Source organism: Macrotis lagotis, chromosome 2 (genome assembly GCF_037893015.1).
Source record: "Macrotis lagotis isolate mMagLag1 chromosome 2, bilby.v1.9.chrom.fasta, whole genome shotgun sequence".
In the NCBI taxonomy this organism is placed as follows: Eukaryota; Metazoa; Chordata; class Mammalia; order Peramelemorphia; family Peramelidae; genus Macrotis; species Macrotis lagotis.
The window spans coordinates 253,833,948-253,857,966 of NC_133659.1; the positions used below are offsets into that span (position 1 = coordinate 253,833,948).

General features: G+C 39.1%; 1 protein-coding gene and 1 non-coding gene across 3 annotated transcripts in view; one reads left to right on the forward strand and one right to left on the reverse strand.

Annotated features, from left to right (window-relative positions):
• The window catches only part of ESPL1 (extra spindle pole bodies like 1, separase), a 39,387-nt gene that overhangs the window by 9,858 nt on the left and 5,510 nt on the right, over window positions 1-24,019 (reverse strand). For both annotated transcript variants that reach the window (XM_074225800.1, XM_074225799.1), the window contains exons 5-22: window positions 23,802-23,922; window positions 22,084-22,220; window positions 10,360-10,553; window positions 9,968-10,207; window positions 9,655-9,799; window positions 9,428-9,566; window positions 9,044-9,183; window positions 8,469-8,603; window positions 7,999-8,118; window positions 7,508-7,679; window positions 7,050-7,178; window positions 6,742-6,898; window positions 6,235-6,344; window positions 4,545-5,536; window positions 3,213-3,561; window positions 2,877-3,044; window positions 2,386-2,599; window positions 1,989-2,176 (exon numbers count right to left, since the gene is read on the reverse strand). In XM_074225800.1, coding sequence (XP_074081901.1) covers window positions 1,989-2,176; window positions 2,386-2,599; window positions 2,877-3,044; window positions 3,213-3,561; window positions 4,545-5,536; window positions 6,235-6,344; window positions 6,742-6,898; window positions 7,050-7,178; window positions 7,508-7,679; window positions 7,999-8,118; window positions 8,469-8,603; window positions 9,044-9,183; window positions 9,428-9,566; window positions 9,655-9,799; window positions 9,968-10,207; window positions 10,360-10,553; window positions 22,084-22,220; window positions 23,802-23,922 — 3,850 coding nt within the window. The remainder of the gene's footprint in view (window positions 1-1,988; window positions 2,177-2,385; window positions 2,600-2,876; window positions 3,045-3,212; window positions 3,562-4,544; window positions 5,537-6,234; window positions 6,345-6,741; window positions 6,899-7,049; window positions 7,179-7,507; window positions 7,680-7,998; window positions 8,119-8,468; window positions 8,604-9,043; window positions 9,184-9,427; window positions 9,567-9,654; window positions 9,800-9,967; window positions 10,208-10,359; window positions 10,554-22,083; window positions 22,221-23,801; window positions 23,923-24,019) is intronic.
• LOC141515632 (U6 spliceosomal RNA) lies at window positions 12,020-12,126 on the forward strand. Its single transcript, XR_012476395.1, has one exon. It is a non-coding gene; the product is annotated as a U6 spliceosomal RNA (small nuclear RNA).

Consider the following 24,019-nt stretch of genomic DNA (forward strand, 5'->3'; position numbering starts at 1 on the left):
AATTTTTATGAAGATAAAGATTTGCTTAACTTTTCTAAATCACAGTAATTTTTCCCTCCTCTGAACTCTGTATAGCTTATGATACAGCCAATAGAAGGCAGCTAAGTAGTAATGCATCATCTTCCCAATCTGACATAAACTCATTAATTATAAAAACTATCTTCATAGTATATGTCAGATTAATAGCATGGATAAAGTATATATCCACATGTTGGGGGTAGCAGTAGGATGTAGCAGTCTAGGACAAACTTAGACCCAGGCATAGTTAACCTCTACCAGCCAGGAACCACCAGCCACCTAAAGAGGAGCAGACCCAAACCCAACTTAGCCCCCTCTGCAACAGTGCCCTTCAAGTTAATCTTAGGATTTCTGTTTCTCTTCCTGTCCCTGTCCTTTATTTATGTGATATCAATCATTTAAGAGAAAATTATCTGTAGTCCTCTCCTGTCCTATCATCATTCTCTTTGATCCTAAGGCACCCAGATCATGTGCCAACTCTGTTCACTTCTTCCACTGAATACTGTTCCCCAGTGGACAAACTCCTCATCCTGGACCTTTTACTATGACTCTTTCCATCTTTTCAGATTCAGTGTAACACCCAGTACTCCTTTCCTCCAATTCTCTTCCATCTCAAAAAATCATTCCCCAATTCTTTTCTCTCTCTGTTCCTGCAGTCTCTGATAAAGAAGTGACTCTTCTTCTTGCTTAGGTCAATTCCCCTACAAGCCACTTCAAGCCTCCCCCAACAACTTGTCTGCTCTCTTTATGTACTAGTTCTTTCCCTAATCCATTCAAATATATCTAGGCCTCCTTTATAGTTAAAAAAAATCCTTCCCTAGACCCTGCTATCCCCTGAAACTATGATCCTGTTATCTACTTTTCCTTTCTCAGCCAAACTACTTGAAGAAATCCTCTATGTTCTCTGCCTCACTTCCCTCTCAGTTCTTTGAAATCCATCTTCTAATCATTTCACTGAAACCGGAATGATCCCCCCCCCCATAATCTCTTAATTGACAAATCTTTTGGTCTTTTTTCAGTCCTTTCTGATTTGTCTGTTGCATGTGACATGTGACCACCCTCTCCTCCTGGATATTCTCTTTTCTAGGTTTTCACAACACTGCTCCATCTTGGTTTGCTTCTACCTATGTGACAATTCCCTTATCAGTTTCCTTTGTTGGTTCATCATCCATATCATGGACTCTAACTGTGGGTATTCCCCAAGGTTTTGTTGTACTCTTCCTTAGCAACTTCACCAGCCCCTAAAGATTTGACCATCATCTCTGTGCTGATGATGGTTGATAAAAGAGCTTCTGGCCCACATCATCAATTGCCTATTATATATTTCAAACAGGTTATCTCAGAGACATCTTAAAGTCAACATATCTGTCTTTGAACCTATTATCCTTCCCCCCAACCCTTTCTTTTGAAGGCACCATTATCATTACAGTTCTATGGGATTGGTTATCTTCAACAACCTCACCCCACATTGCCAACCAATTGCCAAATCTTGCTGTTCTACCTCCAAAACATTTCTTGCTACAGAGCCATTCTCTCTTCACATAACTACAACTTCAGTTCTGGTTCTCAGCACTTCTCTCCAAGTTTCTTAATTATTTTCATTGTCATTTCTCCTAACCAACTAGCTCCAATGGCTTCCTGGATGAAGATAAACTGCTATTTGGCTTTGAAAGCACTCAACAATCTGGCACAACTTCACTGGACATTCCCTGTCCGTGACAGTCAAACTGGCCTTCTCTCTGACGTTCACACATGTTGCTCCATCTTCTCTCCTTGTTTCTGCAATGACTGCCTCACATCCTGAAATGCAACCTTTTTTTCTCTGTCTAGTCTCTATCTTCAACATGCTGCCATTCTAGTTGTGATGGTTACCAATGTCTACCTCTCACAAAGTCCCTGATAGAGGCCAAGGACACCATAAAAGGACCAAAGAGAAGAGTTTCATTCCAATCACATCCTCCCAAACATACCACTAGGAATCTTATCCAGGAGTTCCTGAAAACTCTCCTTCTCAGGCTGAGGGAAGCAGCCAGGCCTTAGAGTCCTGAATGAAAAGAGGTTCTGGAGGCGAGTGAAGGGAACACCTTTGGGCTCTTCCTGTAGATTCAGCCCCTGTAATTGTTCAGTCACATCTAGGGCTTGTTGCTTCTGTGCCTTGCTATGCATGAAATAAGTAAAGAAGGAAAAGAGGTTAACCAGCTTCCCACTTCACTTCCCTCAAAGAGAGAGGCCAACGTCAGAGCCAGACTTCTCAAATCCAGAATACTTATGGCCAATCTCAAGGGGAAAAAAATGGGATCATCAAGAGCCCTGAAAAGAGGCAGTCTCAAAAAGAGCCCAGAAAGGATGAAAAAAAGTGTTACTTACTGGAGTTGCCGGTGAAGGGTGGTGAGCAATTGATGTCGAGAAGTGGTGGAGACAGATTCGGTGACAAAAAAGGCAGTGGCATGGGGATCACGGTGACCCAGACACAAAGCCAGGAGATGGCACAACTGAGCGTAGAGCCCACTTGGGGGGCAGTGGCTGACACATCGGAAGGCAATGCTTAGGGAGTCATAGACGGAGTCAAGGGTAGAGAGGCCTAGGATGGGGGTAAATCACTTTCCATTGGTGAATTCCCCACTTTTTGACTAATTTAAGAATCTTTTCTTCTGCAATTAAGCCCCCACACTCTGTCTGGAAAGGAAATGTAAACCGTCCATCTTGCCTGCCTTCATGAGTTCTCAGTCTACATGAAACATAAACTTATCTGGAAACTTCAATGACAGGAGTATAATATGGGGGTGCAAGACAGTCAGACAGACCCAGGCCCTTTTGCTCCCCCCAGTACTAAAAGTCCTCATTGTGCTTTCACTCACCAAAGGCTGCAGGGGCAGAGGCAAGCCTGGAACGCATGGCATGGGATTTATTGCTTTCTCTCTTCTCCAGAGCCTGGAAAGGTGGAACATCCTTGCCAGCGTCTCGTCTTACCACTTCACACTCTCCCACAGTTGTATCATGCCACGCTGGCATCAATTTTGGCCCACCTAGTTGGAGACAGTCTTATGATATCTCTATCCACCCTCCACCTTCCCTCCAGTCCCAAACTGCCACTTGTGCAATCATCTTATGGAATATCATGATCTGGAGTTCCCCTTTACAGAAAAGGATCAAGCTCTGACTATTTAGATAATATAGGGCTCCCTCCCTCACACCTGAGGCCACGCCTTCCTCATCAGAATCTTGGAGAATCTCAAAGCTCATATCCAACTTATCAGTTGTTTGTTCTTCAGGAATAGTCCGCATGAGCTCCATGTCCAACTTTGTCTGACGTCGAAGGGTTCGCTGAGGGATGTGTTCCCCTACCACCACCTTCTTGCTATGGCGGGTTTGGATGCCAGAGGTAAACTGATCCTTGGTGACACCTGGAGCATCTTCAGTATCTGTCTTTAGTCTTGGGACCCTGCCCCCCCGACCCCTGCCTCGAGAGGTTGGTCCTCGTCTCTTGGGCTTTTCAGCCAGTCCCTCAGAGGGGATGTAGTCTTCATCATCACTAAAGTTCACCTATGGATGAGGAAAATAGGAAAGACAGAAAAACATCAAGAGGCCTGAGAGTGACAGTGTTGTGGAGGAACAAGGGCTGTAATGGAGCTTTAGAAAGCTTAAGAATTCCATTACTGCCCTTCCAAACATACTGTCATCTGCTTGGTTTTCAGTAGTCCTACAAGTGAAGGGATATTTACTTTGGAATAGGAAAAAGAAGGGAGTTATGTGGTGCAAGTGGATGAGAATACTGGGCCTACAGTCAGGAAGTCAGTTCAAATCTGGCCTCAGGTTTACTAACTATGGACAAGTCACTTTACCTTGTTCAGTTTTCTCACCTGTAAAATGAGCTGGAGGAGAAAATGAAAACCACAATGGTATCCCTTACAAGAAAATACCAACGCAGCCACAAAAAGAGTTGGACACAACTGAAAATGATGGAATAATGGAAACAATGTAAAGATTAACAGACTGCCTTCTGTGGGGAGGGAAGCAAGACTGGGGAAAAATTGTAACTGAAAATAAACAAAATCTTTCTAGGAAGGAAGGAAGGAAGGAAGGAAAGAAGGAAGGAAGGAAGGAAGGAAGGAAGGAAGGAAGGAAGGAAGGAAGGAAGGAAGGAAGGAAGGAAGGAAGGAAAGAAAGAAAGAAAGAAAGAAAGAAAGAAAGAAAGAAAGAAAGAAAGAAAGAAAGAAGAGGGAGGGAAAGAAAGGAAGGAAGGAAGGAAAGAAAGGGAGGGAGGGAGAGGGAGAGAGAAAGAAAGAAAGAAAGAAAGAAAGAAAGAAAGAAAGAAAGAAAGAAAGAAAGAAAATGATGGAATAACAAGGTAAAGGAAAGACCAAAATCAGCAATATAGTTCATACTAAGAGAATATCCTGTCAGGAATACTCATGGAAAATTTTAAGCTCCTTAAAGTTAGTAATGGTGTTTTATGTACTTTGCACACACTAACAATCAACCAATAGCAAACATCCCAAAGCTTCGATCTAACTTCTCTACTTTACCTTGAGACGAGTCTGGGCTCTGCACCTCAGCCGAGGGGCTTTGGCTAAGTCAGACTTGCTCTTTGTAGAAAGTTCTTCATCAAACACTGTAAATGGTACATGAGGGCCAGCTTGTCCTGGCTGCTTTGGGGTACAAGGTCTCCCAGTTGGCCGTGATACAGCTGAAGGCCTCTTCTGTAGATCTTCTAGGGAGGTATTGTGGAGGGACAGGTCCTCAGAGACTATCTGCTTGCCTTTTTCTCCTGTAAGCTTTTGGCTCTGACTTTTAGAAGACTTTGAAGTCTGAGATAACTTCACCATTGAAGGCTGCCAAGTCCAGGTATTCCCAAAGAACTGAGTGGTACAACAGCTGAGATTGGTTAATGATGCCAGGGACTTTGCCACAAGTAGGCTGGCATGCCATGAGTTCAGGTGGGGTGTCCTAGAAGAAACAAAACTCAGCCCAGTCTCTAAGGTCTCCCAAAGGCCCTTGTCTGGTGGATGGTTTATGCCTTCCAAGGCCAACTGGGTGTAAGCCTGAGCCATGAGGTCCTCTAGGAATCTTGGAGCAGGTGAGGGTGGGGTTTCTTGGCTCAGCGTAGCCTGTAAAACCTGTGCCAGACGGTCTGTAGCCCCCGGGCATCTCCTGAGCACAGACTGTAACAAGTCCAGGCCCTTTGCCTGATGACCTGAAGAAACTTCTACCCCAGCACAGACCAGCATCCATCGGAAGCAGACAGCTACAAGGGCAGGATCAGTACAGAGTATACAGCTGCAGGCAGGCACATGGGAAAGGAAGGCAGGGAGAGGTTGAGGTTTGGTTTTCAGCACAGGGGAGGATACCAAGGGGCCAGGATCCTTATCCACAGTGGCCACCAGCTGCAGAGCAGGGCCCCTAAGGAAGGGTTCTTCTTCAGGGAGATTGGAACAGGGCGGGTCTCGAGTCTGTAGCTGTCCTTTCTGGGGATGGATCTTTTTCACATTATCTGGTAGCTGGGCTATCCCTTCAAACTCTGGGGAGAGCAAAAAGCTAAAATCAAATATGAAATCACTGAATTGCAAGTCCGGAAGACTATCTTGAAAGGTCACCTTTCTACCTCAAAATAATACCAAACTACCCCAGAGATGATCTCTGAAACTTAAGACCCCTGAAAGGAATCTATTTTCTACCTATGTCTCTTATTCCTGTATTTAATTACTACAGTAGGTAAAGTTGTTCTTTATTTCTAATCTCAATTCTTTTTGCAGCTTAAAGAAGGAAGCCACTTGAAAATTTTCTTTGGAAGACACAGCTGTTATCTGAACACAGCCTGAAGCATACTTTGTTGTTTTTCACTTTATTTTTCTTGAGGTTTCTCTCTTTTTTTGGGGGGCGGGGTTAATGTTTACTTTTACAATATGACTATTGTGGTAATGTTTTTCATGATTACACATTTTTAACCTATATCACATAACTTGCTTTCTCAATGAGGAGGAGTAGGATGGGAGGAAAGGAGAAAATTTTGAACTTAAGATTTTGGAAGTGCATTTTGAAACTTGTTTTTGCATTTAACTGGGGGAAAATAAAATAAAGATAAAAGAGAATAAAAAGAAAAAGAAAATTTGCTTTGGAGTCAGGGATAAATCTTTGCTCAGAAAAGACTTAAATTTATACCACCCAATTTAATCCTTTCTCACTATTCTCTGCAAAATAAAGTTGTTGGTCACTCACCTGTACCAGAATGAAGCAGGAACAGCACCTGCTCAAGATCTGAATGGCAGAGGTCAAAATCATTGCGGGCTAGTTCCAGTTCTCCCTTTAGTACTAGGAACAAGGCACACCTTTTTTGGGGGAGAGTGGGGAGGTGGGGTTATAATAAAAGAAAAAAGGTGATCAGTAGGTTTTCCCTCTTTCTTTTTTTCCTGTGATTCCTGTTGGCCCTCTCCTATGACATCCATACCTTCATGCCATTGTTATGAAAGAGCTCCCAAGCACTAGGTAGGATGGTTGGGTTGAATATCCCCTCAGAAACCTACCCTCTTCTGCATTCTTCCCCATCAATGCATTAGGGCAAATATAACTCAGATGTAAAGAGCTGAATGCTCTATCATGGACATTAGGTAGAATACAGAATTGAACATCTGGAAACTAGCTCTGGAAAACTTCCCATGGGCCAACATAAAGAATACTTAGGAATCATCACCTTCCTTCCCTCCCAACCCTTTTCCCAGCACTCACTGGCGTAGACAATGCAACTTCAGCGTGAGCCTTAAAGCCTCCAGGCAGAAGGCCTTGGCTTCAGTCACAGTGCCCAAGTGTCCCAACAAGGTCACCAGCTTCTTTGAACAGCTCAGAACCTCTGCAAGAACTTGCCACTTCTGTATCAAGTTGTCACCTATAGCAAGGAGACAAAGACATTGTCATAACCCAATACCCCCAAGACAAAAATAAGCATGCTCTTTATCTAGTCCCTGTATTCTGAACTTCAGAGGGACACCCTCCCCCTAGAACCTATTGGATAAGTCTGAGAAAGGGAAAGGACCTACCATAGTCAAGAAAGACAGTCTCCATAGCAGTCCGCTGAACAGAGAGCAGGTCTCTGCCCATCAGAAGAATGATAATACTTCGGAGGAGCTTGTGGGATTCAATCAGAGCTATCTCAGAGGTCTGCCAGCCTGTTTTGGAAAGGGGGAAGAGGGAGGGAGAAAAATAAAAAGATTATAGACAGACCTTCCCCAAGATCAGTACAAGCAAAAAATTCATTAGCATTTCTAGGGAGTGGAGGAAGGGTGGCTGCTTTAAGCTTTAGAGAGTAGATCCTAGACAATTCCAGATTCACAGATCTAAATTAAGGAAGGTAACTGAGATAAGCCAGAGATAAGCTTAGTGGTTTTGGATAGTCCCTTAAATAAACAGGTTCCCTGGAACTATGGGAAGAATCATTCCAAGATGCCTCCAGTGCATGGGAATATCCTTGTTCTCTTTCATATATATATACTTGTACCTTGAGCATGAAGTTGTTCCCATTGATGGACAGAAAGACTGCTAGAGGGAAGACTAAGGTAGACAGCTACCAACTGCAAGGCCTGGACCCGAAGCAAGTACCAGGCCTTAGAAGGTTTTTGAAGGGCTGAATCACGCAACACGGACAGTAGCAAGGAGAGGCCTTCAGTTTCCTAGGTAAGGGTAGTAAAGAAAAAACACATATACAAACACTGGGGAGAGTTGTTGCCAGGAAGTAGCTAATACAATTTCTACTTCCATTCTCTCAAAAGGAATATGGCCTTCTAAGAAATGGAGACTGAAAGAGACTGAGAGATAACCAGGCCATATGGATAAAGAGCCAATACTAGAACCCATATCTTCTCACAGATAAGTTCAAGTAGTTTTTGGTTGCGCCTCTTCAAGGGGAAAAGTCTGGAAACCATCTATCCCCACACAGGAAGACCTTATAATCCAGACAAGTCTTTACCAAAAAGAGAAGTGAAGAGGTACCTTCTTATGGATGCAATAAAGTTGACTTCGAAGTAAGGTGCAGGTTTGGGTGAGGAGTATGTATCCTTCATTCTTGTGATCACTAAGCTTCAGACTGGATTCTGCCTCCTCCAAATATAGCTTTAGACCCAATTTGGTGATTGTATAAAAAAAAAAAGCAACAAATGGCTAAGCTAAAATATTATTTATTAAGTCAAATACCAGTCATTAAATCAACTATAAAAGCAAGGTATAAACATAATTCAATTAGATTATGGGTCACAAGTTTTTAAAAAAGTACAGTTTTAAAAGACTTCTCTTCTGTTTCTACCCATTCTGCAAATTCCTTATACCATATTTCTCCCAAGTATCATGAAAAAGATCCAAAAGGAGGTGGATGATCCCTGTTCCAATATCTGTCCCCAAAGAGATATCAAGTTTTGCCATTATTCTCTCCCATAGGCATCTGGCAAGACTGGTTCATTACTCACCTGGGCATAACTGGGACAGTCCAGTGTCAAAAGGATCCGGGTGAGGTGACAGGAGGCACCAGCTGCTTTAATATAGTCCTTAAGATTTTCTGAGAGTGTACGTATTAACAAGTGGGTCTCTAGAGCCTGTAGGGGCTAAGAACCCAGCAATGTCTCAACCAAGAATACTAGAAGTACCAAACTCCTTCCCTAACCACCCTCAATCTGTTCCCCAAAGCCTCTTGAGGTTCTATTACATCTGGGCCCAGGGCCAGGCTGAGATTCTGTTGCACAAAAAGCAGTTCTGACTCCTAGCCCAAAGTCTAACATCAAATACTGTAGGAGGCACCTCAGGATTTCTAATGGAGGTACTAGATCAAAAAATAATCTGGAATGTGGGAATCAAAAGACAAGATTCTTTGGACCTTCTCAATTTGATCCTAAGTTGCATGGGAAGCTACATCCAGAAGAATCAGAGATCTTCATTCCAAACAGTTATTTATCAAATGCTTGTTACATGCCAGGCCATTAAGGTAGGTACTATAAACAATGTTCTGCAAAGATTACCAAATTTCCCAAACCCTTCCCTTCATTACTTTGGCTAGTAGCTGACAGAGGGCAGCCAGGATCTGGAGGGAAGCAGTGGTCTGTTGCAGGCATCTCACTGTGGGCACTTGTCCTTTTGTTAGCATCTCCTTCCAAAGTGCCAGTGCCTGATCTAAGCACTTAGAATGAACTAAAAGTCAAAGGAAAAGCCATTAAGGCCAGCCTCCAAACATAACCGATGTAGAGAAATCTAGGAACAATAACCATCTCTCCCCATGGATGCCCACCCTATGCCCACCTCAGCTGGGTTCTTTTCTTAAGATGTTATAAGTGAAACTATCTCACCATCAATTTTAGCCAGCAAGACCTTGGTTCCCTAGAAAAGCACTGTATTCCCCACCCCCCCGAGCCTCTCATGCACCTAATGCCCTCACCAGTGTCTGCAGCCAGATTGAAGGCAATCCTGCTGTAGAGAAAATGGTCATCCTGTGCTTTATCCTCATAGTTCAAGTCGTTGGTTTCTAACTCTATCAAGTTGGGCTGTGACTTTATTCTCAAGTCCTGCTCAATGCCCTGAAGGTCAGAAGACAGTGTGAGGTGGGCATAGTCCAAGCAGAGGGACACAGCCCAGCTCCCCTAGCCTCAGGCCAGTCCTACTCACTTTCTGCATTTTGGTCTCTAGGGTACAGATGTAGAGCCACAGCAGAGCCTGGGCTTTATCATCCAGAAACTGGTCTGTAGCCTGGGCCTCGGGCTGCACCCTCTCCAGCAACTTCAGGGCCTCCTGCACTGCCTCCAGAGCTGAGCTGGTCATAAAGACAGGAATGGAGATGCATTATTGGGACCACAGCACTGTGGCAGAGGAGAAATCCCCAGAGGAGCCAGACAGCTGAACTAGGCCACCATGGGGCTCAGGCCCAGATTACCTGGGGACAGTCCCCCAAAGAGCCTCCACCCTGATCCTTTAGCCTCACCAGTCAGTATGCTGGGCAAAGTCATAGTAGCACAGCACTTGGGCAAGCTCAACCAAGATGGTGGCACGTGTCCAGGCCGCCGTCGGTGTCTCTTCAGTATTCAGCTCCAGCAAGTCACAAATGACATTGAAACGCTCTTGTCCTGTGTCAGACCGAAATGCCTTGTAGCCTCGCAACTCTTCTAGCAGTAAAGGCGTCAGGACCTCTGGGCTCCAACCAGCCAGGCTGTCCCGAAGTGTCCTGGGGAAGAGAAGCACTTAGGACAGGCCACTCCCGAGCTCCCCTCACAGCAGGGTACCAGCATCCTGTCTTTCACACTGGGGCTTCAGCCATAGGCAGAGTGACCACAAAAGCACCCCAGAGAGGGTTTTCTCCTATGTATCCCTACTCACGTGAGTTGCAGATCCTTGTCACCAGCCTTGGCAGCATCCATCTTGACCCGGACCCAGAAGCTAACAGGTTCTGTCATGTGCTCCAGGGTACAGGGCTGCAGGGCCATCAGCCACAGAGCCACCATCCTACAGCCTTGGGCTGGCTGGCCCAGCTTCTTCAGGCTCTCGATGTGGAGCCGGAAGCATTTGTGTAACTGTCACAAGTAAAAGAGCAAGGAAGATGGAAAAGACACCATTACGCAGGCTTCAAAACCCCCAATTACTAACTTTAAATCATTGACTAAAATCTTTAAAAAAATTGTTCCAAATCACTATAATTAGAAAATTACAAAGCAAAACAGGTCTGAGGTTTCTCTTCCCACACAGAATTTTAAGAAAGAAGACAAAAGAATGAAAAAATACAAGAAAATGTGAAAAATTTCACTTGAAAAATAAGTGATCCAGAAAATATATCCAGGAATGTTCAAAGAGCCTGGATAGCATCTTTCAAGAAATTATCCTGGAAAACTGCCCTGATATTCTAGACCCAGAGGGAAAAAATAGTCATTGAAGGAATCTACTGGATCACTTCCTGAAAGAGATTCCAAAATGAAAATTCTCAGAATTATAGTAAAACTCCAGAATTCTCTAATCAAGGAGAAAATACTGTAAGCAGCCAGAAAATAACAATTCAAATACAGAGGTGCAACAGTCAGGATTAGACAGGATATAGCAGCTTCTATATTAAAGGAATGTGATATTCCAGAAGGTAAAGGGGTTTAGATACAATCACGAATCAACTACTTAATCTGACAAAAACTGCTGGGAAAACTGGAAAATACAGCAGAAACTAATATCTCACACCTTCTACTAAGATAGGGTTGAAATAGGTATAGAATTTAGATATGAAAGGTAATATCATAAGCTAATTAGGAGAAAAAGAAATAGTCTATCAGATCTACGGAGAGGAAAGGTAGTTTATGACCAAACAAGATATAGAAAATATTATAAAGTACAAAAAAGGATAATTCTGATGATATTATAAAGTTTTGACACAAATGAAACCAATGTAACCAAGATTAAAAGGAATGCCAAAAGTTGGTGAACTAAGTCAAATTTATAAGAATACAAGTCATTTTCCAATTGATAAATGATCAAGGATATGAACAGGTAGTTTTCAGATGAAGAAATTAAAGCTATCAATAGTCATATAAAAATGTTCTAAATCATTATTGCTTAGAGAAATGGAAATTAAAATAACTGTGAGGTACCATCTCACAGCTATCAGATTGACCATTATGACAAAAATGGAAAATGATCAGTGGTAGAAGAGATGTGGAAAAACTGGGACACTAATGCACAGTTGGTGAAGTTGTAAAAGTCCTCTAACCATTCTAGAGAGCAATTTAGAACTACATTCAAAGTTGCACATTCTTTGATTCAGGAATACCTCTACTAACCCTGTCTCCCAAACAGATCCTAAAAAAGGGGGAAAGATACATATATAACTATATATGGGTCTTTGCCCACATAGACCCATATATACATACTTTTAGCAACTCTTTTTTTGTAGTGGCAAAGAATTAGAAATTAAGGAGATATCCATCAATTGGAGAATGGCTAAACAAGCTATGCATATGAATGTTATAGGGTACTATTGTTCTGTGAGAAATGACTTCAGGTGCTCGCTTTGGCAGTACCTATACTAAAATTGGAACAATATAGAGAAGATTAGCATGGCCCCTGAGCAAGGATGACACGCAAATTCGTGAAGTGTTCCATATTTTTTTACCTGTCAGATCTATGGAAAGGGAAGTATTTATGACCAAGGAAGAGATAGAGAATATCATTAAAAACAAACTAGATAATTTTGATTACATTAAATTAAAAAGATTTGCACAGACTAAACCATTGTAACCAAGATCAAAAGAAATGTAGTAAATTGGGAAACAATTTTTACAACTAATATTATTATTATTACTACTTTTATTATCATCATCATCATCATCATTATTATTTCTGAAAAAGGACTCATTTCTAAAATAAAGAATTGAGTCAAATTTTCAAAAGAAAAAGCCATTCCCTAATTGACAAATAGTCAAAGAATATGCAAAGGCAATTTACAGATGAGGAAATCAAAGCAATCCATAGTCATATGAAAAATTGCTCTAAACCATTACTTATTAGAGAAATGCAAATTAAAGAATCTCTGGGGTATTACCTCACACCTCTCAGATTGGCCAATATGACCAGAAAGGACAATGATCAATGTTGGAAGGGATGTGGGAAATCTGGGACACTATGACATTGTTGGTGGAGCTGTGAACTCATCCAACCTTTCTGGAGAGCAGTTTGGAATTGTACCCAAAGGAAAACAAAAATGTAGATACCCTTTGATCCAGAAATACCACTACTGGGTCTATACCCAAAGGAAAACAAAAATGTGGATACCCTTTGATCCAGAAATACCACTAGTCATAGCAGCTCCATTTGTGGTGGCAAAAAATTGGAAATCAAGTAAATGTCCTTCAATTGGAGAATGGCTTAACAAACTGCAGTATATGTATGTCATGGAACACTATTGTTCTATTAGAAACCAGGAGGGATGGGAATTCAGGGAAGCCTGGAGGGATTTGCATGAACTGATGTTGAGTGAGATGAGCAGAACCAGAAAAACACTGTACATCCTAACAGCAACATGGGGGCAATGATCAACCTTGATGGACTTGCTCATTCCATCAGGGACAATTTGGGGCTCTCTGTAATGGAGAATACCATCTGTATCCAAAGAAACAAGTAAGGAGTTTGAACAAAGACCAAAGACTATTACCTTTAACTTAGAAAAAAACTGTTATCTTATTACATAATTTTGCTATCTCTTATACTTTATTTTTCATCCTTAAGGATATGATTTCTCGCTCATCACATTCAACGTAGATCAATGCATACCGTGGAAACAATGTAAAGACCAACAGACTGCCTTCTGTGGGGGTGGGGGGAAGGGAGGCAAGATTAAGGGAAAAATTGTAAAACTCAAAATAAATAAAATCTTTCTTAAAAAAAAAAAAGAAAGAAATGCTAGCTGCGTGGCCTTAGGCAAGCCACTTAACCCCATCGCCTTGCCAAAAAAAAAAAAAAAAGAAATGACTTCAGAAAAGCTTGTAAAGACTTGCATGAGCTGATGCTGAGTGAAACAGAAGCACTGCGTGATGATCAGCTATGATAGACTTAGCTCTCAACAGGACAATGATTAAAGACAATTTTTAAAGGACTTGTGTTGAAAAATATCACTCATATCAGTGAAAGAACTATGGATGTTGAACTCAGCCCAAAGCATACTATTCTCCATTTTAAAAATTTGTTTTGTGCTTTGGTTTTAACCCTTTTGTTATGATTTTTTTCACAAACCTGACTACTATGAAAATATGTTTAACATAATTATATATATATATATATGTATATATATATATATATATGTATATCCTATACTAGATTACATGTTGAAAATAAATGTTGAAAATTATGTTTTTACATAGCTGGAAAAATAAATAAGTAAGTTTATATTAAAAAATATCAAGTACCCAGCAAAACTCAACATAATCCTTCAGGGGAAAAATGGACATTCAGTGAAACAGTGAAATTTCAAACATTTCTGATGAAAAGAACAAAACCCAAACAGAAAATATAATTTTCAAATATAAGACCTAAGAGAAACATAAAAAGATTAAATAGGAAAGTGAAAATATAAGTTATCCAATAAGGTTAAAGTGTTTACATCCTTTCATGAGAAGATGATACTTATAACTCTTAAGATTTATATCACTCTTTGGGCAGATAGAAGGTTTATACAAAATCAGAGGGTGAGGGTTCAAATTGACTTTGATGGAATGATTTTTAAAAGACTAAAGAGAAAAAGGGGGCCAGCTAGGTGGCACAGTGGATAGAGCACCAGCTTTGGAGTGAGGAGGACCTGAGTTCAAATCTAACTTCAGGTGTGACCTTGGGCAAGTCATTTAATCTCATTGCCTTGCAAAAAATAAAAGAGAAAAAGGATTACACTGAGAAAAGAGGGAAGGAAAATGCAGAATGTGGTAAATTAACTCATATGAAGATGTTTAAAAGACCTATTACAATGGAAGGAAAAAGAGTATCAATTTGAACTTCTCATTTGATTTGGCTCAAAGAGGAAATGATATATCCATTCTATCTCACTGGCAGCTAGGTGGCACAGTGGATGGAGCCCTGGTCTTAGAGTCAGAAGATGGGAATTCGAATACAACCTCAGACACTTGATACTAACTAGCTATGTGACCATGGATAATTCACTGAACCCTGATTGCCTCACAACCAGGGTTATTTCCAGTCATCTTGATTCATATCTGGTCACTGGACCCAGATGGCTCTGGAGAAGAAAGTGAGGTTGGTGACTGCATAACAACCTCTCATTCAAATCTAATTCATGTGTTTGTCATGGCATCACCTCCCTGAAATCATGGTTTTCTTCAAATACAAAGGACAAGGGGGCAGCTAGGTGGCAGAGTGGATAGAGCACACACCCTGAAGTCAGAAGCACCTGAGTTCAAATCTGCCCTGGGACATAATAATTGCTTAGCTGTGTGACCTTGGGCAAGTCACTTAATCCCATTGCCTTGCCAAAAAAAAAAAAAGAATGAAGGAGAAACAGCATCATTATCTCACCCTATAAAAAAGTAGGAGGGGAGGGAAAAAGAAAAGGTAGTGTTTATAGAAGGGAGAGCAGACAGAAGAAAGCAGTGATCAAAAGCCAAACATTGATTAAGGAGGGACAAGGTGAAAGAGAGAAGTATAAACAGGGGGAAAATAGGATGGAAGGAAATAAAGTTAGTAATCATAACTGTGGTTGTGAAAGGGATGAACTTACTCATAAAACAGAAACAGATAGCAGAATGAATAAAAAACCAGAATCTCTAATATGTTGTTTACAAGAAATACATTTTAAGCAAAAAGATAGAATAAAAAATAAAAGGCTGAGACAAAATATTGTACTTTTGCTTAAGTAAAAAAGAGCAAAAATTGATCTAATTAAGAGACTAGGAAGAAAACTAAAAGTTATCACAGATAATAAACTAAAAATATATAGAACAAATATGGCAGAGCATCCAAATTTTTAATGGAGAAGTTAAATGAGTTACAGGAGGAAATAATCAGTAGGACTATACTAGTGGCCTAAACTTCCCCTCTCAAAATTAGATAAATCTAACCACAAAATAAACAAGAAATAAAATAAGGAAATAAAAAGAATTTTTAAAAAGTTAGATATGATGGACCTCTGGAAAAAACTGAACAGGCAAAGAAACGAATATACTTTTTTCTCAGCAGTATCGGAAACCTACATTAAAAACTGACCTTGGATTATAATGTTATTTCTCTTTTGTTCTCAGAGAAGACTATGACATCAGGGAGATGATGTCATAACAAACACTTGAATTGGATTTCAGTGAGAGATTGCTATGCAGTCACCAGAGAATAAAGGCATAAAAACTTCTCTAACAAATGCAGAAAGGCAGAAATATTAAATGTATCCTTTTCAGATCATGATGCAATAAAAATTACATTTAATAAAGACCTATGGAAAGATAGATTAAAAATTAATTGGAGAGGCAGCTAGTTGCCATGGTGGATAGAGCACTGGCCCTGGAGACAGGAGGACCAGAGTTCAAATGGGGTCGAGACACTTAATAATTACCTAGCTGTGTGACCTTGGGCAAGTCACTTAACCCTATTGCCTTAAATTTTAAAAAAATTAATTGGAAACTAATCCAATCCTAAAGAATGAGTGGGTTAAAGAACAAATCATATAAACAATCAATAATTTCATTGAAAATAATGATAACACTAAGACAGCATACCCAAATTTCAGGAATGCAAGCAAAGCAATACTTAGAGCAATAAGTTTATCTCTAAACAGTTACATCAAGAAAATAAGAGAAATAGCAGCTCGATAAATTAGGCATCCAACTAAAAAAACTAGAAAATAAACAAAGTAAAAATCTCCAATTAAACAATAAATTGGAAATCCTGAAACTCAAAGGAGAATATTAATAAAATTGAGAGTAAGAAAACCATTAAACTAATTAAAATAAATAGGAACTGGTTTTATAAAACAACAACAACAACAACAACGCCATAAAATAAACCATTAGTTAATTTGAATTTAAAAAAAAGAAGAAAATCAAATTGCAAGTATCAAGTAACCATCAATGAAGAAGAAATTAAAGCAAAGATTAGGAATTATTTTACCCAAGTGTATGTCAGTAAATCTAAGTAAAATGGATAAATATTTAGAAAAACATAAATTAGCTGGATTAACAGAAAAGAAAGTATACTACTTAAATAACCCTATCTTAGAAAAGGAATTTGAACAAACCATCAATGAATTCCCTAAGAATAAATCCCCAGTGCCAGTGACATTCTACCAAACATCTAAAGAATAACCAGTTCCAATATCATATAAACTATTTGGGAAAATAGGTAAAGGAATCTTACCAAATTTCTTTTTTGTCACAAATATGGTGCTGAGACCTAAACCAAGAAGAGCTAAAAGGCAGAAATAAAACTAAAAACCAATTTCCCTAATGGATATTGATGCAAAAAATTTTTTTTTAGGTTTTTGCAAGGCAAATGGGGTTAAGTGGCTTGCCCAAGGCCACACAGCTAGTTAATTATTAAGTGTCTGAGACCGGATTTGAACCCAGGTACTCCTGACTCCAGGGCTGGTGCCTTATCCATTGTGCCACTTAGCCACCCCAAAAATTTTAAATAAAATATTAGCAAGGAGATTTTTATACAATATATCACAAAGATCATACTCTATGACCAAGAGGGATTTCTACCAGGAAAACAGGACTGGTTCAATATTAGGAAAACTACTGGCATCATTGACTATATCACTAACAAAATCAACAGAAATAATACATTTCAATAAATGCACAAAAAGCTTTTGACAAAATACAACTAGAAACACTAGAAAGCAAAGGAGCAAATGGAGGTTTCCTTAAAATAAATCCTAGCTATCTAAAACATTAGCAAGCAAGCTATATCTATAATGGGAATAAGCTAGAAGCCTTTCCAATAATATCAGGAATGAAGCAAGGATTCCATTATCACCAATATTCAATATTATACTAGAAATGTTAGCATTTCCAATAAGAGAGGAAAAAGACATCAAATTAGAATGGCCAATGAGGAAATAAAACTATGATTCTGAAGATGATTGATCAACTAAAAAACTAGTTGAAATAATTAACAAATTTAGCAAAATTACAGGATATTAAAAAAACCCATACAAATCATTGCATTTCTACATATTACCAACAAAACTTGGCAGCAAGGAGAAATTCCATTTAAAATAACCACATACAATATAAAATACTTAGGAGTCTATGTGTCAAGACAAACTCAGGAACTACATGAACACAATTATAAAATGATTTTTACACAAATAAAGTTAGATCTAAACAACTGGAAAAGTAACAGTTGTTCATGGATAGGTCAACCTAATACAATAGAAATGAAAATTCTTCCTAAATTAATTCACTTACTTAATGTCATACCAATCAAACTACTAAAAAATATTTTATAGTGTTAGAAAAAATAACCCCAACCTAAATGCCTCCTGAGACCATATCATTTGGAAGAACAAAAGATCAAGAATATCAAAGGCTGCTAGGTGGTGTAGTGGAAAGCACCAGCCCTGGAGTCAGGAGTACCTGGGTTCAAATCCGGTCTCAGACACTTAATAATTTCCTAGCTGTGTGGCCTTGGGCAAGCCACTTAACCCCATTTGCTTTGCAAAAACCTAAAAAAAAAATTTCCTTAAAAAAAAAAAAGAATATCAAGGGAATGTAAACAAGAGAGCATTACTAGAGGTAAAATGTATAATTTTGATTATAATAAATTTATAAAATTTCACACAAACAAAACGAATGCAACCAAGATCAGAACGAATACAAAAAGCTGGGTTACAATTTTTACAATAAGTATCTCTGATAAAGGCTTCAATTCTTAAATATATACAGAATTAAGACATATTTTTAAGAATTTGTGCTGAACTGAACATTTTTTTTAATGTATGTTAAAAAGTTATCTTTATAAGTAACTGGAGAAAAATAAAATACTATTTTAAAAATAAAAAACTAAAAAGTCTTTGGCATTCAGAAAAAAATCAATGCCACCTACCTATATAAGGGAAACTCTTAACTAATAAAATAATTTTTGGTGTAAGAAATCTGATAAAAATCTACCATCCAAACTTCACCCAGAGGGCAACAAAAATGTGCATACCCTTTGATCCAGCAATACCACTACTGGGTCTATACCCTGAAGAGATGATGAAAAAGGTAAAAACATCACTTGTACCAAAATATTCATAGCAGTTCTGTTTGTGGTGGCAAAGAATTGGAAATTAAGCAAACTGTGGTATATGCATGTTATGGAACACTATCATTCTATTAGAAACCAGGAGGGATGTGAATTCAAGGAACCATGGAAAGATTTGCACGAACTGATGCTGAGTGAAATGAGTAGAACCAGCACTGTACACCCTAACAGCAACATGGGGGTGATGATCAACCTTGATGGACACGCTTATTTCATCAGTGCAACAATCAGGGACAATTTTAGGCTGTCTGCAATAGAGAATACCATCTGTATCTAGATAAAAACAATTCTACCATCCAAGATATAAAGAATTAACAAAAAATATATAGACCAAAGGGCATTTTCCAAGGTCAAAAAGATATCAAGTTTTCAGAAGAAATTCAAATGATCAATAAATACTAATTTATTAATTGTTATTAATAAGATAAATAAAAAGAATAACAACTGAGTTTTTACCTCAAATAAGCAAAGATAATTTTAAAAATCAATACTGGCAGGTCTGAGGAAAGACAGATCCAACCACACATTTCCCTCCACTCCAAAAAGTCCTGTTATTTATTCTAAAATCTTTATATTGTTCATACCCAGCATCCTACTGTTGTATGTATACTCCTAGCAAAGTATCTATGGCAGTATCCCTGGGTAAACAAAAAACTAAAAATAAAGCCCAACTATGGGGAACAGCTAAGCATTATGAATAGAATATTATGGAATATGTGGAAATCAAAGAAATATAGGTCCAAGACTAGGCAAAGTCCAGCAAAGTATCAGCGGCCTAGGCCAAGCAGGAGAAAGGCCATGAGCAAAATTCAGACTGAGTAGCTGCTGAAACCTGGGGAGGGATCCTAGCAGCGGAATAATACCTGAGTCCAGGAATTGGGGGGCGGGGGGGGGGGGGGCGGAAAGGACCCTAGTCAGAACCACACTAAGGAGAGATCCAAGGGCCTCATGACAGAGGAAGCCCTGAGGTAGAGCCCAGAACTGAATTCATCTCAAGAGTTCCTTAAAGGAAGTACTCAGGTCCATGATTCTCAAGGTATCTCCTATCCAAGTTCAGTTTAAGGCAATAGGGTTGAGTGACTTGGCCAAAGTCATACAGCTGGGCAATATTAAGTGAGGCCAAATTTGAATTCAGGTCCTCCTGACTCCAGGGCTGGTGCTCTAACCACTATGGCACCTAGCTGTCCCATATTAATTTTTTTAAAAAGTCAATAAGTGGAACAGATTAAGCACATATAGAAGCAAAAACAGTAGGGTAGTATTTAATAAACCTCAAAATTCCAGTTACGGGAGAAAGAACTCACTTGCTTAATTAAAATCTCTAGGCAAGCTGGACAGCATTCTGGTAGAAATTAGATTTAGAACAACACCTTACACCATATACTAAGACAAACCTTAAAAGGATATATGACCAAGAAATAAAAGCTCCCATCATAAACAAATTAGAGGAGCAAGGAAGAAATTATCCCCTGGATCTATGCACAGAGAAGACCAAAGATCAAAGAAAGGACAGAGAGAATCACAGAAAGTAAACAGGAAAATTTTGATTATATCAAATTCAAAGGGGATAGCTAGGTGGCACAGTGGATAGAGCACTGGTCCTGGGACCAGGAGGACCTGAGTTCAAATCCAACTTCAGACACTTACTACTAGCTGTGTGATCCTGGGCAAGTCACTTAACTCCAACTGCCTCCAAAAAAACAAAAACAAAATCCAAAGAATATAAGAAACTGATTCAAATTTATAAAACTAAGAGCCACTCCTCAGTATATGACTGAAGGATAGAAGAACTTAAGTTTTCAAAGCAAGAAATCCAAGTTATCAATAATCATGAAAAATACCTAAATCACTAAGTAATTAAAGAAATGCAAGTTTAAGAAGCTGAAGTTCCATGTCACAACTATTAAACAGTTTGTAACTATACCAGAAAGTCACTCACTTGATTTGTGCATAGTCAGCAATATCAATACTAGGCCTATACCCCAAAGAAATCAAAGAAAGATGAAAAGGATCTAATATAAATATTTTTGAACATAAACATTTTTGTTTGTGGTAGCCAAAAACTGAAAAATAAGGTGGGGTTTCTCTTGTTGGGAATGGCTGTGCAATATGAATGTAATAGAATATAATTGTACCATAACAAATAATAAAATGGGATACTTTCAGAAAAATTGGAAAGATTTTTAAAAACTGATACAAAGTGAATAGAAAAGAATATATACTATGAAAACAACATTAAAGCAAAAATCAAATTTGAAAGATTTTAGAATTTTGATCAATGCAGTGATAAACCATGATTCCTGAAGAATGAAGATGAAATAGTTCACTCTTCTGATAAGAGATGATGAACTTAAAATGCAGAAAGAGACATATACCTTCAGATGTGGTTAATATGGGAATTTGATTTGTTGGACTATATAGACATGTATTTAGGGATATGTTGTTTTCTTTTTATTTTGATTAATGGGAAAAGAGAATAGTGGGAGGGCCAAATAATTTTTAAAATACCTGTTTCTGGGGCGGCTAGGTGGTGCAGTGGATAAAGCACCGGCCCTGGAGTCAGGAGTACCTGGGTTCAAATCCAGTCTCAGACACTTAATAATTACCTAGCTGTGTGGCCTTGGGCAAGCCACTTAACCCCATTTGCCTTGCAAAAAAACAAAAAACAAAACTAAAATACTTGTTTCTTAAAATAGATATAATAACTGAAAATATGGGGGAGGAATAATGAAATATGGGAAGGATTGAATGAAGTAATGTGTAGTGATGAAAGTAGAGTCAAGCAAATAAATATATAACTTCAATAGTGTACATTTAGACAGCAAAGCATAATTTTTGATAACGTTCATTTTCTTAAAGAGTGGTAGGAAGAATGGGCCAAGAATGAATGATGCCTGCTCTGCCAGAACTGGTTGCTGACACAAACTGGTCAAGTATATGTAACTTCTTTTTAATGGGGGAAGGTATGGGGCGGGGGTGTTAGGGAAATGACAAATTTTTTAAAAAATCAAAGATTAAAAAATGGGAGGCTTCAGAAGGCATTGTTCCTGTTCTTATGGAAATTTACATCTAACCAAAACAAATACAATCAGGCAAACAAACTGAAAAAAAAAAGGAAAAACAACCCTTTAAGACTGGTTACAATTAACCTACCCAAGAGCTTGGGTTCATCATCATGTTAGGTTCTTCAGCTAGGAAGAGAAAGCTTCCATTCTTCTAAACTCTGAAGCCAATGGACACAACCTAGGGCAGATCGGACTGCCCCTGTTACCATGAAAATTCCAACTGTTCACTAAGTCCATTCCTCCCTCCTGTCTGTGTTTTTACCTTCTCTGGAGGGATTCCAGGGTATGTTCCAGGCTTTGCCAATCCTATCTTCTGACAGAAAGGCTCAGTGACAGAGCTGGCCTCAGCATAGAGCTTCTGGCTGTAGAATCTATAGGCCAAGTGACTGGTACAGCAGGCTGCCAGGAAGAGAAAGGAACATCAGAAGAGGTCCAATTCCCATTTCCCACTCTCAACAGCTAAATGGGGTTGGGGAGTACAATTACAATTGCAATATCTGGGCCTGAGAAGATTACAGTCAGGCAACATTCCAGTTAGGCAAATTTACTTTCCTCCAGGTAAAATTAGTGGCACATGGAGAGAAAATTGACCTCTGATGTCAACATTTTCTTGGCTAAAGTTCTTCCTCCTTACATATACTGGCTAAGACCCTAGACAACTGACTTAACCTCTCTAATTATGAGAAACCCTAAAAAGACTAAATTGCAAGTGCCTAAACTGTACAGATATAGGGTACTCCTCATAGGGAGACATTTGCTCTGATAAAATCACAGATCTAGTCCATTAGTTGGGGAATGGCTGAACAAATTGTGATATATGATTGTGATGGAACCCTACTGTTCTATTAGAAATCAGTAGGGATGGGATTTCAAGATTTCAAAGTAGCCTGGAAAAACTTACATGAACTGATGCTGAGCGAGATGAGCACAACCAGAAGAAGACTATACACCCTAACAACATGGGGTGATGATCAACCTTGTTGGACTTACTCACTCTATCAGTGCAATAATCAGGGATAATTTTAGGAGATTTGTAAGGAGATACATACCCACAGAAAGAACTGCGGAGTTTAAACAAAGAACAAAGAGTATTACCTTCAATTTTTTTTAAAAAAAAAATGATCTTATGTTTTACATAATTTTTCTATCTCTAATATTTTCTTTCTTCCTTAAAGATATGTTTTTTTCTCCCAATGCATTCAATTTTGACGTATGCATATCATGCAAACACATGTAAAGACCATCAGACTGTCTTTTGTTGTGGAAAGTGGGGGAGGAAAAATTGTAAAACTCAAAAACCTCGCAAAAAAAATGACTGGTAGAAAAAAATAACTATGGATCTCACTAAAAAAAAGCAACCACGGGGGGGGGGGGGGGCAGCTAGGTGGCACAGTGGTTAGAGCACCGACCCTGGAGTCAGGAGGACTTGAGTTCAAATCTGAGCTCACTTAAAAATTACCCAGCTTGTGTGACCTTGGGCAAGTCACTTAACTCTACTACCTTGCAAAAACAAACAAACAAAAAACAACCAATCAATTTTTTTCTAGGCCATTGCATAGGCAAGTTAGCATATTTTTTCCCCACATTCCAAAACTCTTTTGTTCATCTTCATTTAAAAGGATTTAGCTTCCTTCCTAAAATTTTTCTACATTAGTTATATTTATCTTGTTCTTTATTCCCTGCATCTGTAGGATCTTCAAGTATATGATTACTCAATTTTTTAAAACTTAATATTCCATTGTTCTATTTCCATTACCATGGATAACTGACAAACATGACTATACAAATGAGCATCTCCTCTCTATTCCCTCAGCCTTAAGTTTCAGGGATGAGAACGTTACCTTTTATAATCTTTTGTAACTTCCGTGATGACAAAGACAATTGTCCACAGGAAGAATCAACAGCTTATCCTTCATAGTGTGCAATAAGAAGAAAGAGACCTTCCACAAGCCCCTGACCAGAGAACACCAAGGCACTAACCAGTGATTCCTAGGTAATCTGCCTGGTCTTGGTCCTTGAGGCCCTCTAAAGCTTCCAGCATCCAGACAACAGCACAGCGACAACTCTCTACCAGTCGGGTCACGTCAGCCACATCAGTTACCTGAAGAAACACAGATGGAAATCAGGGGATAGAATTATCTCCAGGAGGCCCCTGCCTCTACCTAAAAGAAAAACAGCAGCCACAACAATTTTCAACT